Raw genomic sequence first — 14331 nt, forward strand, 5'->3', positions numbered from 1 at the left:
TTTTTACCTAATTGCTGGGGCGAGAAAAATTGTTCGGAATCCAATCTGGATGAGGTCAAGGGAAATGAGTTAACCTTTGTCCATGTGTGACAGCTTTCCAAGAAGCCTCTTCTTTTTTAGCCTGTATTGTTAACAACTGCATGGTTAATGCTACTTGTGGCCAGTATCTTTGCCTCTTAGCTTCAAACAAATAGCATTAATAATATTGGAATAATTGGAATAACAGCTCCTTGGCAAAATACTGGCATTTTGTGTTGTGGAAAAGATGTTTTCTTGACAAAGTTTTTATACTGGTACCTATGTTATATGAATGTAACTACAAAACAAACTGTAAGCACAATTGGTGTGGCTAGTCCTACATAACCACAAAACATATTCTCAAATGTTGGCTGTGACGAATAACCGGGTAGCAACAGCTTCAACAAAGCTTCCCAGGCAGGAATCTCATTTAATCTCTAAGTGGTGCACCTTATATCCTTGCAATCCAAGGATATATTAGATTCTGCCTCTGATTTCTTGTTTGGTACGATCTCAGTGGAACCAATTGTGCCCTCTTCTGTTTGCACGTTTAAGATAACATTTATCGAATCTTATTAAATAAAAAAATTACTAGAGTTAAATATTAACTTCTTTAAGGTTGTAAGTTGTTTGTATTTTATTATATACTCTGTATGTGTAATTATTTTAGCCCAATATTTGTTATTTGTAAAAATTAACTGTTGTTATGGTGATTCCATCTAGATTACATTAACGTGAATAATGTTTTAACCTGTGAATATAATGACAATTTACTTTAACTTACCTGCAAATTCAAAGGTTAAAATATTGTAAGGATTAGAATATAATAGAACATTCTAACACATTGAATCACAGTCCTTATTCCATTACTTCACACAATTTGAACGCTGAGCAGTTGTCTCTCACTGTTTCTAGTCTGGCATTCTTTGCTTCATTGAATTCACTGCCCATCCACACAAAAGGTAACAGGGTACCATCATTTGTCACCAAATAATGTCACATTCTCAGCATTTCTCTTCCTCATATCTATAACTGTTGGACCTAAAATCACTACTCAGCATGCTCTCTTAATTTGCTAAATCTCATCCTCATACTCACCACCAAATTGTATCTATTTCATGACACATATGCTTTGCCCATTATTTCTTTGGATGCTCAAAGAACTCATTTGTCCTATATTTAAAATAGTAAACAGAAAATTTTGCTGATGATTTAAAACTATTTTTACATGATTGCTATTTAATTTTTCAGTAAAAATGGTCATTTTAATTTATTAAAGTCATTTGTCATTTTATATTAAAATGATACTGTAGGTATTTCTTCTACCCAATGTCAGATTACTTGTAAATATATAATAAAATTATTTGCATTAAATGATGTCTCTTTTTTTATTAAAATAACACATATACATAAATGTATATATAAATATTTACATCCACTATCTTTTTGCTTCTCCTTTCACAGAATAGTTTTAATAACAAATAATGTTTTTTGCATTAACTACCTCTCTTTTACTTTATCTTTTTGGGGCTCCAAAATGTTGAATATTTTAACATTATATTTCAGTGTTTCACTTTTTTATTGTTTCTAATTATTTTCTCTTGATTTACTTGTCAACTCCTCTGTCCCCAAACATTCTTCATTCTGTATCTTTTCTTTCAAGACTTATTAACCTTCTCCTATCTTCTAATTATGGTTCTCTGCCCCATTTCTATTCCCTAATAGTCTTTGTTTGATCAATTTCTCTCTACTTGGTTCAGCTTTTTCTGTCTATTATTTTGATATCTTCTTGCCTCTTGCCATATTACCTCCTTTAAGATATTTATCTTTTGATTTATTTACCTTAACTGGAAGAGTAAAGCAAAATTAGGAGACTCACTAACATCTTCCTGTCCAGAGACGCTGGTCTCCATCTGTCAGTTGCTTCAGATTCCTGGGCAGATAATTACCCATTTCTTAATAGGAACTGAGCCAACAAACCTCAAATCTAGTGAAGTTGATTTCCAGCACCTTTGAATATATGCCCTCTTATTTATTGTGTTTTTAAACATATTTTTTCCTATTTGACAACAACATATTTATGAAAACATCATTTAAATAACTCATGGAACAGTGAGTAATCAGTTACTTGTTTGGTCAGGAATAAGAGCAAAAGGTTATCTGTGCATCTTGCTTGCCTTTCACCAAAAAAATTATTAAAGATACATGGCAAAAGAGCCGGGATATCAGCAAAGGCAAAGACAAGTTCTTAAATATTTAGATAATGATTTTTTGTACATGGTCTTTATCCAATGTGTAAATACTAATTTTACCTGCATAATGGTATAATAAAATAATAAAATATTATCATCAGCGTTATAGCCAAGGCATAATAGAAACTAAGAACTGGAAGTATACCTGTGATAAATGGTTAGATGGGGGGAAAAGTTAAGATCAATTAGTATAAGGAAAAAGGTCAAACTGCCATATACTTAAGTTAGAATATTATGTTAGAATTTATGCCATCAAATTTATTTTCATCGTGGGTTGAGAAAAAGGAATAGAAAATATTACCATTTTTTCAGAATAGCAAAGTTTGATAAAAATTTAATTTTGTTTGTTATTTATTTTATCTTTGTTTTTTTTTGCCTTTTTTTCTCCTTTTATTTTTCCTTTTTTTCCCCCAGCACAAGTATATATGGCTTAATGTGCAAAAGAAATGAAAACCTTAACAGTCCTAAAATTAAAATGTGTTCAGCAATGTGGTTTTCAACCTTAGATGTCCTGTCTGTCATTCTCTGTGCCTAAATCTTTCTATTCTGTGCACAATACACAGAACCATTGTTGTGGCAGTAATGGTGTAATCTGTACTATGGTGTGTAAATGCAGTGAATTGTGGTTGACAGGAGGAATTGTAAGCTCACGGTGAGTTGCAAAATGAATCTAAAGATCTGTATTAAGGACAGTATAACAGCTGCTTTTAAAACTTATTATCAGACCAGTACTATCAACTTTTGATTATTCAGAAGATGATCAAAATCCCATGAATTTAAGTATTATGTCAATTGTGTGTAAGCTGAAGAGATTTACGTTAGTATCATTTATTAAAAACGGGTCTTACACTACAGAAATGGAAGTTTTACAAATCTAGTGCCAAAATTAATCACACTAATTCAAGTAGATTTCTTAACTTATCAATAAAGATATTATGCATAATTTACTATATACATGAAATACACACAGGAGTACTTACTCCTCTACATTCTACATAATTAAGCTAAAGTTTCTAGTCTGGTTCATCATTTCTAGATCATAATTAAGCTGAAGTCTCTAGTCTAGTTCACAGTCTCACTATGTGTCACTCACGAAAATCATGACCAGTCATGGTTAATCTTTGCCAAATGTAAATATATTTATCTTGTACGGTAGATATATAAATATTATCAGGATTCTCTAAAGGATCCAAAAAAATGTCAGAACTACACCTGCAAGGTCAAAATAAGGCAAAAAGAATAGCCACTGAAATTTAATGAATATTTATTCATTTCTCTTCTCCCTTCTCCTATCCAGCAGTGTTGGTGGGGTAAATACCAGTGATATGGCTAAAAGGTGTGTAAAGCAGAAGGGAGAAGAAATGAGGGAATTACTCATCCACAAATGGGTGAATGAAATCCTGAATAATCAAGAGTTGCTCCAACATCAACTAGACACCTCTTGTTGTTCTCTATTTTTCATTCTGCCACTTTAGTATCATAATATCAGTGTTTTCCATGATTTAATATTAATTATAGAGTAACATTTGAAAATATGCTGAAATGTAATTATATCAATGGGAATCCATTATATTTGCAGCTTTTCTAAAACTAATCATGCTTTGTTGACAAAAGCCAAGTTATTTTATGTAGCAATACTCTTCTCATCATGTTTAAATTCATAAGCCTCTGCTGAAATATAGTTCATCATCATTAGAATTGGCTTTGGGTATTACCTAAGATTACACATGGTCATGATACATTTAGTATAATATTTATAAAGGGGATACATTTAAGATTTTACTTAGCTACAAAATTTCCTATATAGAAAAATCAAATGAGTAAAATAGCATATCTTGTATCATTTCCAAGAATTTTTATGAGTAGAGCAGTAACTTTATCATTAAATGTAAGATACTTTAATTTTTATCAAATTTATCTCACTTTTTATGGCTAACTTGACCATTTAATGTATACTTTAAAGAGTAAAATGGCAATTTTTAGAAATCATTGAAGTATGAGACAATACTTAAGATACTTTAATGCATTTATCAATATTAGGATAAAGTTATTTAACCTCCACTAGAAACGTTTTTCTAACACTATTTTAATCATAATTTCTCATATAATTAGAAAAATATTAAACAGGATTTTTTTAAGAAACTTCTTTGCTACTGAGAACAATTTTAACTTGCATAAATGATCTTACTTCTCTCCAATCTTTTCACTGAAAATCACATTTCATAAAGGTATATGTAGGTTGCATGCATTATAATCATGCTATTTTCTAAATCTCTGCACATTAATTTGACAGCTTTTGAAATGACAAGTCAGATTTTAAAAACATCAGCATTCCATTAAAGACACACATAATTTATGGTAATATATAAAATGCAATGCTGTATTTTTATAACTCCATTCCTTCCACGGAAAGAGGGATTGGGAGGAGATAAGTGGAGGGAGCATTTCCATGGTCTGACCTTCCATGTGTATTTTAGGGGATAATCAGATCATAAATTGACCTTGAAAAAAATCTTATATTTAACTCACTGGAAAAATTTAAACAAACTGAACTTAAAATCTAGATATATGAAATGTTTTGAAGAAAGAAAGGTTTTATTTGCCTATAAACAAAAGCTCTATAACTGCATATATTAATCAAATATAATCCCTCCAAATCTCTGTTCTTTAACATGATATAGATGTCATAAAAATTTAAATTTCCAAAAGCACTGAACCAAGAGTCTTTCTTGTGGTCAAGATATTTTGAGAGAATGAAGTTATATTTACATATACTATAACAAGAAATTAAACCAGTGGAAAAGAAAATAAATCAAACCAGTGGTTTGATATCAATGAGACAATCAAGTGTTGAAATGTGGAGCACATACCTACACACCACACACACATCCACACACACACCCATATATATGCATATATCAAAGTAAGATTTTGCTATTGTATATTTAAAATCCATGCAGTTTTAGTGGGAAACCTATAATTTCTTTCTCAGGTCTTTCAGAATAACTTGTAATTATTATTTTCAAAAGCTCATTCCTAATAATTGGATTAGTTATATGAATTGTGCAATATTCACATTCTAAGAAAGAACTATGTTTCCACCCTAAGTATCAATTGCTTCTTTTTTTTAGCTATTTGCCATTTGCTAAAAGTCGCCTAAAAAATCAAGAAAACATAAAAGGAAAAAGAAACCTAAGATATTATTTAAATAGGCAATTATTTCCAATTCTAATATATATAGGAGCCTAAGTACCCATTTTTAAAATTTCTATTCTCTGAGATTTAAGAGATTTACTTGTTTCCAAAGCTATCCAATCTTACATATATGATATGTAAAGAATTTGAAGATACTTCGAATGCAAAAATATCATTTAAGTATAATGTATTCAATAAAGTAATTATCTAAAGAAATCTAACAGGGCAAACAGTTTTGTCGATTCAAAATCTTGATTTGTTATTTTTTTCCTATAATTAATGTTATCACTTACCAAACATACCTGAATAATTATATTTGCCAAATACATACTCTAGGGGAATAAAATTTCCGAATATCCTATAAAATAACAATCAAGAACCATGGGCATTGACCTTGAGATCTATAATATGCTGTTACTTTAGAAACCTAAACATTTGTAATTTTATTTTGAATAATAAGCTTGTTTAAAAGAAACAATAGAAATGTATTTTGATTGAAAAGACTTTCTGATAGTGTGTAATCTTCAGAATGCTCTAAATGCTGGTAGAGCCTAGGTATTATCTGGTAAAGAAAGAAAGCTCTGGCGCTTTGGTTTCCAAGTGAAAAATATAATATTTAGAAGTGTTATAAGAGCAATGTAGTGATCACTATCCTTTAAAGGTATCTGTTGTATTAAAAGGATTGTACCAACCGAGTCATTTGAAGAGTTTGGTCTTCAGCTGCTTAACTGTAACATTTTAAAAGTATATTTTATGCTTCTTTTAGAAAAAACAAAAAAAATGGTTGTGCTTATTGTAGGTCCACATTTTCAAAATTGTTCAATGAAATTGTACCTTTAATTTAAAAATGTTATTAGTAAGCACGTGCAAATTTGTTTTCCACCACTCTGTGCCACCAAAATAATGAAGCCCCAAAAGGGGGCAAATATACATCATAGCACTCCTTATCATCATAAATTAAATGTTTGACTGTAAATAGATTTTCAAGGTACAATTTGGGAGCCTACCTTTGAAAATTGGACCCCGTGTCTCTAAATTGGGACTGTACTCTAATTAGTGTCTGCAAAATGCTTGTGTCTTTGCCAGCGTGAAATATTGAGGTGTGCTACCAATTGAATCACTACATACATCCAATGTGTGCTTTCTTCATGCAGGGATTTGAAACGGCTTGGAGTGACTCTTGTTGGTCACCAGAAGAAGATCATGAACAGCCTTCAAGAAATGAAGGTTCAGCTGGTAAACGGGATGGTGCCACTGTAACTTCATTTTAATGTCACTTCGTCAAGTGAATGATTCTGATTCTGCACTTTGTAAACAAGCCCCGAGATTTATTTTAACAAAAATAAATAAATAATAAATAAATAAATAAATAAATAAATAAATAAAAGGGGGTGGGGAGGGAAAACTCCGTGATTTCTAAACCTTAGGAGAGCATTTGTTTCAGCCACAGAATTTGTAATCAGTGTTTTGCTAAAATCTCCTTTCTTCTGCAGTGTCTTCATTTTTCATGAAGCAAATATCACCTACGTGGAATAAAAACATGAGGTTAAACATTATTTTATGTTGCAACAAGCAAATCCTTTCCACTCCTTCTACTCAATTTTGTAAATGAAAAATGTAACTATATAGAGCACCTTTACAGACTGAATTAAGGCAGCCCCTTTCAAAACTTCCAAGAATCTACTTGAAAGGAAAAGTTTATAGCCATCTGTGGGCTAACAAAAGCTGAATTTACTGAAGTTTACTTCAAATCTGAATTGTCTACAGAAGTGTATTGAAGAGCAATATGATTAGATAATTTCTTAATAGATACCTTCTTTTGTAATTTTAAAATGCTGTTACACAGCGTTAAGTTATAGACTCTAGTGTATAAATATGTTGCTTGATCAAGGACAAGTACAATACAGGGTGTATATTTATTTTTCTGTGTTATAAAATTTACTTTTAGTTGCTCTTCTAGAAACTACTAGGTAATACGTGTGTATATACTGTATAATTTGCTGTATACCCAGGAATCAATTTAAGTTGCAGTTTTGTGTGTGGTGCTTGCATATGTGTGCGTTACCATTCTGCTTGCATTTTTAATAATGTTTTAATTTTAGCAACATATGAGAACAAGTGTTCCAGAGTGTCATATGAATAGGAGAAGTAGGGAAGCACTAAAACGAAAATTTAACACAAGCTTGTGTCTTTCTTCCTCTCATATGTCCAAAAGCTACTAAATCTCTTTATTCACTAACAGGAAATGTCTATAAGATTAAATCCCCTTTGGCTTTTTGAAAACACTTTGTGATATCTGTGACAATGCAGTTCTTCTAGCCATTAATCTTGCACCCCTGTAAGAAATTTCACCTTTCTGAGTCCCAGAAAATATCTTGTCAAGCAAAGTTGACACCAAAGGGCACATTTTCAGCAGGATGTAGAAGGATTTAACTGTGCAGGCTCTGTTAATGTTGTTAAATCCAGGCACATAGCACTAAGCATTACCCCTAAGTGTTAATCCTTTGTAACCATTTCCCTGTGGTTCAGCTCTAGAAATTTTGATACTAAGGCAGCAATGGAATGATTAAATACATCATATATATGTATTTCCTTCAGAATCGTCTTTGTTTCAAAAGTTAACAAGTTTTCTTTGTCAATGACTGCTTATCCATTTGGTAATTTCATCTTGTATTCAGTTTCATCAAATTGAATTGATAAACCAGTCCAAAGTATTATTTAGTTGATATGTTCTATGTACACGTACCACTCTTGGTGAAGACTAACATTTGTGTTATGTTATACGGTTTGTTAGAATTTGAACAAAACTGAGCTCCTCGGTGAAATATCGATTTTTTTTTATAGTATCGCATTTTGGAATGACATATGATTACTCAAGGAGCACAGTCTTTGAACAAAATATAGCCTACTTATGATTATCAGGGCAATAGTATATTGGAATAGTCTGGTTTAATGAAATCTGTAGAAAATATACCTGCATGATATTAATGGTATTCTCTCTTCCAAGCACTTGTTTTAGTTGGATGTTAGAATATACAAGAATAAATCTTTAAGGAATAACTTCTTTCTACCTTGCCCACCTTTTACTTAAGCAGTAAGGTAACTCTTTGCTAAAGAACTGGCAAAACAAAACAAACCAAAAAGCAAAAAAAAAAAAAAAAATTCTGAGCAGTTCTCAGATGGTATATTTAGTCCAGCCCCATTATGGCTATAATTACTTATTAGGTCTATACTGTACCATGGGTCCTAACAAAATACACATCAAGTTTACTTTAATAGATTAGTGAAATTTGCAGAGAAAGTAGAGGAAGGTCGATTTGGCACTGTCTTGATAAAATCACAAGTAGTAGGCATCACCATTATGAAATACACCTTTTGTGCATTTCAAGAAAAGAACTGACATGATTCTTTTTGTACAAAATAATTCGAGACTGTTGCACTTTATTGAATTTTGTAAAAACAAAAAAACAAACAAAAAATTAATTTAAGTGATAGAGTAACAACTGAGAAACTTCCAAGTAGGAATAGACATATTGACTTAAAATACAAACTATCATAAATGTTAGGACTAGACATAATAACTCACATATAACAAAGATATTTTCTGAATTGTCTTCTACATTTATATGTTCAAAATTGATTGAGAGGTCAGCACAGATATATCTAAGTGATTAGAATTTAAAGTTACAATGTAGATTTCTTCTTTTTCACAAAAGAACATTATAAATTAATATGGATCAGATTCCTTTGCAATCTTGGTATTCCTTTTGGAGCATAGATGGAGATGAAAGTTAGACACATAGATTTCATCTATATCTCACTTTGGTTGAGAATTTCTAAGGAATGTCAATCTGATTTTAAAAGAAATAGACTTTCAAATAAGAAATGCTCTCTTCCACATTAAAAAAAAAGGAAAGAATTCCTTTCTAAAATATTTATTCACCACTGGATATGTCACCAATTGGGAAGTGCCAATCTCATCTATAAATGTGAGAAGTGGAACAAGAGGAAGAGGCAGCTCTTGTGAGATGCAGCGAGGCAGTAACCTAGGGGGAGGTTTGACAAATCTTGATTGTGTGATTTCCTATCCTTTTGGTTCATTCTGCCACCCACCAGACAACTAAAAATAAAACACAGGCTCAATAATTTTAGCACATAAGATAGATTTGTCAAATAATACATAATGTTATTGTAACTATCAAGTAGCAATACCCTTAAAGCATGAGTCATTCTCAATGTTGAACTTGGAAAAATAAGTACAAGCAGGGAGTCTTTTTCAACTTACTGGTAACCTGTTGAATTCATTCAATTACTATTTTTATCAATCCTGGTTTGTTTCCTAATCTTTCCATTTGCTCATATGTTCTTCTTGGCCATTGAAATATCTGAATTGTATGTAAAAATGTAAAGATTTTGATTTTCCCATGTAAAAAAAAATATGCATGGTCTTTTATTTCTTCTCTTTTAAGCACCGAGTCAGTGTTCTAAAGTTGTATAATTACTGTAAAAATTATATTCCGATACTCTATATAAACTTAAATGTGGCCAGCATTATTATTTCAGAGTTGCCATACAATACAGAACATCCTTCACTTAGTTTGTAAAGAGTTTTAACCAGTGTGCAATGGTGAAGAGATAGTTTCACCTCATAAGTTTAAAATGAAAAATTAATATCTGTTGAACACTTATGTGTTTGCATGTCTGCTATTTAATCTCTATGTGAAAGTCAAAGTTTCTTTTTTTCAAACACCGTTCTTTCTCCCATTTAAAGTGGGCTTGCAGAAGCACAAGTAGAAATATTTACCTGTAGAAAAGATTTTTGTTTGTAATGGTGCGTGGGATAGCAAATTTGCTTCAGATGTTAGAAATTTACTAGATGTATGATGTTGCATAGTAGGATAAGGTCTTTTTCCCATTTTTGTCTTTCAAAAAATAGGAAAAAAAGCTAAGTATGATAGTAAACTGTCTTTGCTTATGTCCCACCAGATGTTTAACCTCAAAATAAATAAAAAGTAGGTACAATATGATGATGATGATGATGAATAAACCATCAAAATGCTAGTTCCATTTGAAATTAATAACTAGAATAAGTCATCATTTTTTCAACTCTTTGGCACAGCTGGTTACATTGAATATTTTTCTCTATTATGCTGTTAATTATATAGTAATGTATCAAAGGAGAAATAGATAAGAACTTTCTTTTCATGTTGGTTTATAAAAAACATCTTTTTACACATAAATGATTGAATGTTCTTGTTCAGAATGACCACAAAATTATTGCTTGGGAGAAGACACAATTCTTTAAAAAGAGAGAGAGAGAAAGAGAGGGGGGAAGTCTATTTATAATAATGAGAATCAAATGTCATTTGCTTCTTCTAAATGTAAATGAAAAAAATTGAAGGTGGCAAAATATGTCATGTGTATTCAGTCTGGGCCATATTAACAGTAGAGATTTTAGTGGTCAACATATTTGTGAATCCTTAGATTGCTATAGTTTTACAGTTAATATTTTTACAGTGTGTAAATTTCATTTATAATAGTCTGAGAATAAAACTTAGTCATTTGTTAATATGTTTTAAATTCTCTTAGTTTCAGACAGGTCAGAAGCAGCTGTATAGAGTATCTTATTCTAGGCTAGGCATCAGGATATCTCAAATCCCTGCCTAAGCATTAATTCAAGAAAAGATTAGCATTTCTGTATTTTCCCCATTTGAAGCTCTATGTGCATTTGGTTTGTGTACATGTTTTTGTAGTGTAAGATATGAAATTTTATATTTTTTCAGAAAATAAAAAACCCTTTGAATACAGTTAAATCCGATTGTCATGCTTGACCCTCCTCCAAAAGATTCTAAACTTACAGCATTTGTATAATGATTTTTGGTTAGTTCTAATATAAATGTTTGAATTTCCTATGCTAAATATTTAAAATGCAATCAGCATTCATTTTCTTCAAAGACACGTTCATGAATCTCTGCATTTGAGTATTTGCAACTAGAGTTTGACATAAGACTGTAGGACATGAGCATAATTGTTGGAAACCTAATTAGAAGTTGATTTGTGACAGTGTAATACAACATTACTTGCAAAAACAGAAAACTGTGTGTACCATCTGCAAAAAGAGACTTTCTGCATCTGGCATGAGGTGGTCATCTTCTCACTTCCCAGCATCTATTTATGGCATAGGGTGGGGAGTTGCATTCTTCCAAGAAAGGGTGTCAATAAGTACAAATACTCCCTCTTTTTCTGTATATATTATATAATATCAGTCTTCTTTTGTAAAAAGCATACCCCATTCTGCTGTATTCAAGGAAATTAATAATCATATTTGTAAATGCATTTACATTCATGAAAAGTGACATCACCGTACCTATGGAAATAATATTTAACTCCTTTGCCTATACATAGAATCAGTATTATAAGATATATATATCTCATATATATATAAAATTATATTTGTAATTTAATATTTTAGTAAAATTAGTAATAATTTAGTAAAAATGTATATATATATCTTTTAATATCTTAGTAAATAGCCTCATGTAAAGACTGAGTACTTGGTTACCAAATAGACTATTCTTGACTCTGCTTTGCTGCAAATGTAAAGATCTTATGATAAAATGGATTTTTCTCCCAATCCTATGGACACTCTTGATCAGGTAGGAGCGATGGTGTGGTGGTGGGAAGTAAATGTTTAATAAGAAGGCACTATGCTGTCTTAGAATTTTCCACACACACCTTTAAAATGGTTTTATTGTTTGCACTTTACTGATGAAGAAACCATGACCCAAAGTCATTCAGAAATTGTCCAAGTCCTGACTGTTCTTCAAAGGCAGGATGAAAACCACATTTATTTGAAACCAAACTCACAGACATTCTACTATAATATTCTGATTCCAAAATGTTGATGATGCTGTCTAGATAATGGAATCATTTATGCCAGTCTCCTGCTTTCATTGGTGCAAGAACTGAAACTTATCAAGAAAGAAATTATCTGAACATTTCCAGAAACTGAAGTGTAAACCTTGGGGGGGGGGGGGGGGGGCAGGATTTAACGGATTGCATTTCTAACTTACTTGGTTTTTAGAGTAAGCCAAACCTTGGGAGTCAAAAAGCTTTCCTTATTTTTAATTCCTCCACTGAGTAGGAGCACAATTTAATTCAGTGAATCTTTCTAATGGGCGTAGTTTTCTCAACTACAAGTACAGAAAATTATAATATATATTTATTATTTCTTCCAGCTATAATATCTACTTTACTTGTAGAACTTTGAAGTCTACAAGTGATTCATGACCAAATTGTTACCAAAAGTGAAAAGTATTGATATTTATTAAAATTCAGAGTAGCCATTTAAGTCAAATAGAGTTTTACATAAAATATTAAATGTAATTTTACTTGAATTTGCAAGCTAAAAAATAACAAATTGGAATAAAACTGGAAGAAATGTTGAACTATAGATAATTTTTTTCACAGCAAGAATGATTAGTTCTTTAATCATCCCTCTAGATAATGAAAAATATTAACATGTTGAGGTTATTAGTTTCAATTTGAAGTTTTTTAGTGATCCTAAGTTTTTAGAAAGCAAAAATTTGTATTCAATCATCAAAACAGTCCTTTAAGTGAGAGGTTTATTCTGTTTTTCTTTTTCTTTTTTTAAGATTTTATTTATTTATCCATGAGAGACACAGCAAGAGAGACAGAGAAATAGGCAGAGGGAGAAGCCGGCTCCCTGCAGGAAGCCCGATGCGGGACTCAATCCCAGGACCCCAAGATCATGCCCTGGGCCAAAGGCAGATGCTCAACTGCTGAGCCTCCCCAAGCACCTCTGTTTTTCTTTTGAACAAAGGTAGAAATCAAGGGTATGCAAGGCTAAGTGAATTTCTGCAGATGACCTACTTCATTAAATCTCTTCTCTCTTTTGAAGTTAATTCTCTGCCTCCGAGTTCTAGATGTTACTCTCCTATCTACTTTGACATCTGTTCCATCAATTGCACCTGGTCTTGAATGTTTCCACCCACCATTCTCCATGGTTCCCTTCGCCTACCCTCTGTATGTATGTGAGGGAGCCTATAGCAAGTGGTTATCTGGAGCCAGCATGTCAAGGCCTGCTCTGTCATTTGCTAGTTGTTTGAACTCAGGCAAGCCATTTATTTAACCTCCCTTTTTTCAAGTACCTCATCTATTCAATGAGGAAATCATTTGGCTATTATAAGACTCGAAGAATACATAAACAGCAAGTGAAAATAGTGCTGACCACATAATTGCTTAGTAAATGTTATTTATCTTTACATATCTTCTTTACTGAAATCTTTCTTCTCTATAAATGCCATCAAAACTTTCAAATATACATAAAATTTGATAAAATTTCCATTAATTCCCTTGTGCATATAAGCCAGTTTCAACAATTATCCACTTAATGCCAATTTTGTTTTGTACATAACTTCAGTGACTCTATTCTCTCCCAGATTAAAAAAAAAAAAGGAAGCTCAGGCATTTTATCATTTTGTAAATAAATATTTCAGTGTGTATCTTCAAAATAGAGGAATTATTTTAATATAATCATAATACTATTAAACTATCTAAAAATTCACATCGTTCAAAAATATTTTCACATACCCAATTGGTATTCCCCTGTTTTATCACACCTTTTATCTTGTTTTTTTTCTTTCATAGTTTCCTCAAATCAATATCCAAATGTTCCCTTTGTTTCCTATAAATTGGCAATTAGACTCACAGATTCAGGTGAGTCAGATTCAGGTTTCTTTTTATTTTAGGAAGACACAGTAGTGTGTATTTGCATCAGTGCTCACTCAAAGTAAGCTATATTTCTGTGATGTTAAGAATAATTGAGGATCATTGCCAAATTATT

The 14331-nt window shown here is 31.5% G+C and overlaps 1 protein-coding gene across 4 annotated transcripts in view; it reads left to right on the top strand.

Annotated features, from left to right (window-relative positions):
* Positions 1-7206, top strand: part of EPHA5 (EPH receptor A5) — a 336936-nt gene extending 329730 nt beyond the window's left edge. For all 4 annotated transcript variants that reach the window (XM_072748868.1, XM_072748866.1, XM_072748865.1 and 1 more), the window contains one exon: positions 6620-7206. In XM_072748868.1, the coding sequence (XP_072604969.1) occupies positions 6620-6725 (106 nt within the window). In that variant the 3' untranslated portion in view covers positions 6726-7206. The remainder of the gene's footprint in view (positions 1-6619) is intronic.
* Positions 7207-14331: the final 7125 nt, after the last annotated feature.

Source organism: Vulpes vulpes, chromosome 2 (genome assembly GCF_048418805.1).
Source record: "Vulpes vulpes isolate BD-2025 chromosome 2, VulVul3, whole genome shotgun sequence".
Lineage (NCBI taxonomy): Eukaryota > Metazoa > Chordata > Mammalia > Carnivora > Canidae > Vulpes > Vulpes vulpes.